General features: G+C 39.7%; 1 protein-coding gene across 3 annotated transcripts in view; it reads right to left on the bottom strand.

Annotated features, from left to right (window-relative positions):
• ANLN (anillin, actin binding protein) overlaps positions 1-2,073 on the bottom strand; it is an 83,245-nt gene that overhangs the window by 34,717 nt on the left and 46,455 nt on the right. For all 3 annotated transcript variants that reach the window (XM_032785446.2, XM_032785448.2, XM_032785447.2), the window contains one exon: positions 202-288. In XM_032785446.2, the coding sequence (XP_032641337.1) occupies positions 202-288 (87 nt within the window). The remainder of the gene's footprint in view (positions 1-201; positions 289-2,073) is intronic.

Here is a 2,073-nt window from a genome sequence, read left to right as displayed (position 1 = left end):
GAGCTTGCTTGCTAGCATATATATACCTACCCCTGGAAATTTCCACTGCCTGCGTCTGACGAAGTGGGTATTCACCCACGAAAGCTCACGCTCCAAAGCGTCTGTTAGTCTATAAGGTGCCACAGGATTCTCTGCTGCTCTTAAATAAAACAAGCACATTTAAGTCAGAGTGATTTAGCAAACAGTGAACAAATTACCTACCAAAAATCCTTTTTCCTCCACAAAGGAGTCTACTTGACATTTTAGTTTTAGATGTATATGGCCTTCCAAAGGAGACAAAAACGGAACCTGCAAAAAACCAAAAAACCTAACTTAGTTATTTAATTTTGATGCATCTCAACAGCTTTGTTCCCAGTACAAACAAATCAGCACCACCAAGAGATTAGCAAAGAATGGTTTTGACATCTGTCACTGGAAGAGTGGCCAGAGATCCCTAAATACCAGGGCCAACAGCCACTTGCTGTCAAGAGAGTTATTGATCTTCAGATGCCACTTATCTACACAAGGAACTATTCCTGATGAACTCCATGTGTGGATGCTCTTATCTGGAATAAGAGTGCCATATTCCAAATAAAATTAATCCATTCCCAAAGGCTGCACAGGAATATAGTCAGGAATAGCTACTCCAATTTAAATTCTCACCTACCTTAATCTGAATTAACTTCTCGGTATAGACACACCCTTACTTTTCTTGGGTATGAGCAGGGATGCTATTTGTATAGCCATCTAGAAAGATCCGTGTTCACGGTTTGGCTATGTGCACGTAATCTACTGTCCTCAGTATTAGGAGGCACTTGGATGCCATCTGAACTCTCCTTTGCTTATTTAACCACCCACCCATGCCCCTTGGTAAAGGGGAAAACATAACTACAAGACAATATATCCACCAATAGTGTTTTTTAGCTAAACCTAAAAATCTTGGTTAGAGTATTCATTACAGTTAAGCCATGAGATAAAATAGGTTTTAACAGTTGTTTGTATAAACCTATTAAAACATTACCAAGCTAAACTAGGACATAAGTAGGTTCTGTGTAACTAAAGGGTAATTAAAACGCTAAGCCTTGAAACAATTCCATGTAAACATGAAGACTCATATCTAAATTCTATCATCATCCCATATCATTAACAAGTCTCTATTTCAGGGACAGATAAATTGTTTATAACAAGACAACTGTTAAAACCTCAAATTTTGTCTTGTAGAAGCTGTTTCAGTAGGGGGGAAAAAAAGACTTCTTGCAATAAAGCTAAGAGGTTCACAGAATCTCCCCAGGATTGGAATGATTTGGTAACTCAAAACCAAAGTGTATTATTCTGAAACATAATATTGTGTTTACTAGTGTTTGTTTTTCATGTTACTGATGAGATCCAATGTAGCCATGCAATGTCTAAAAGCAAAAAAGCCCATGCTTCCAGCAGATATACCAATATTGAAACACCAGTGTGCTCACTACTATACAAGAAGAGTCCCTTCTCCCCTAGATGACTTTATGTGTATATCAAGTGAAGAAACATCCAACAGAACCAATGCCATCCATCACAATTGATAGCAGTTTTGCCAGTGACTTCTATGGGAACAAGATCAGGCCCTTCATATTTACTGCTTAAGGGTATGTAAAATATCAAGGAGAAAACTTCTTAAATAAGATGACATTTTAAAACATGCTTTTATCGGTAGTCAGAAATGTTAGCACTCTTTGGCCTGATCTACACTATGCGTTTATACTGATTTTAGCAGCGTTAAACTGATTTAACGCTGCACCCATCCACACGAGGCCCTTTATATCGATATAAAGGTATCTTTAAATCGGTTTCTGTACTCCTCCCCAACGAGAAGAGTAGCGCTGAAATCGGTATTACCATATCGGATTAGGGTTAGTGTGGCCGCAAATCGACGGTATTGGCCTCCGGGCGGTATCCCACAGTGCACCACTGTGACCACTCTGGAAAGCGATCTGAACTCGGATGCACTGGCCAAGTAGACAGGAAAAGGCCCGCGAACTTTTGAATTGCATTTTCTGTTTGCCCAGCGTGGAGCTCTGATCAGCACAGGTGGCCATGCAGTCCCAAATCCAA

The sequence above is a fragment of the Chelonoidis abingdonii genome, chromosome 2 (assembly GCF_003597395.2).
Source record: "Chelonoidis abingdonii isolate Lonesome George chromosome 2, CheloAbing_2.0, whole genome shotgun sequence".
Lineage (NCBI taxonomy): Eukaryota > Metazoa > Chordata > Testudines > Testudinidae > Chelonoidis > Chelonoidis abingdonii.
Note: the sequence above shows the minus strand (reverse complement) of the source record. Positions and strands in the feature narration are given on the sequence as shown.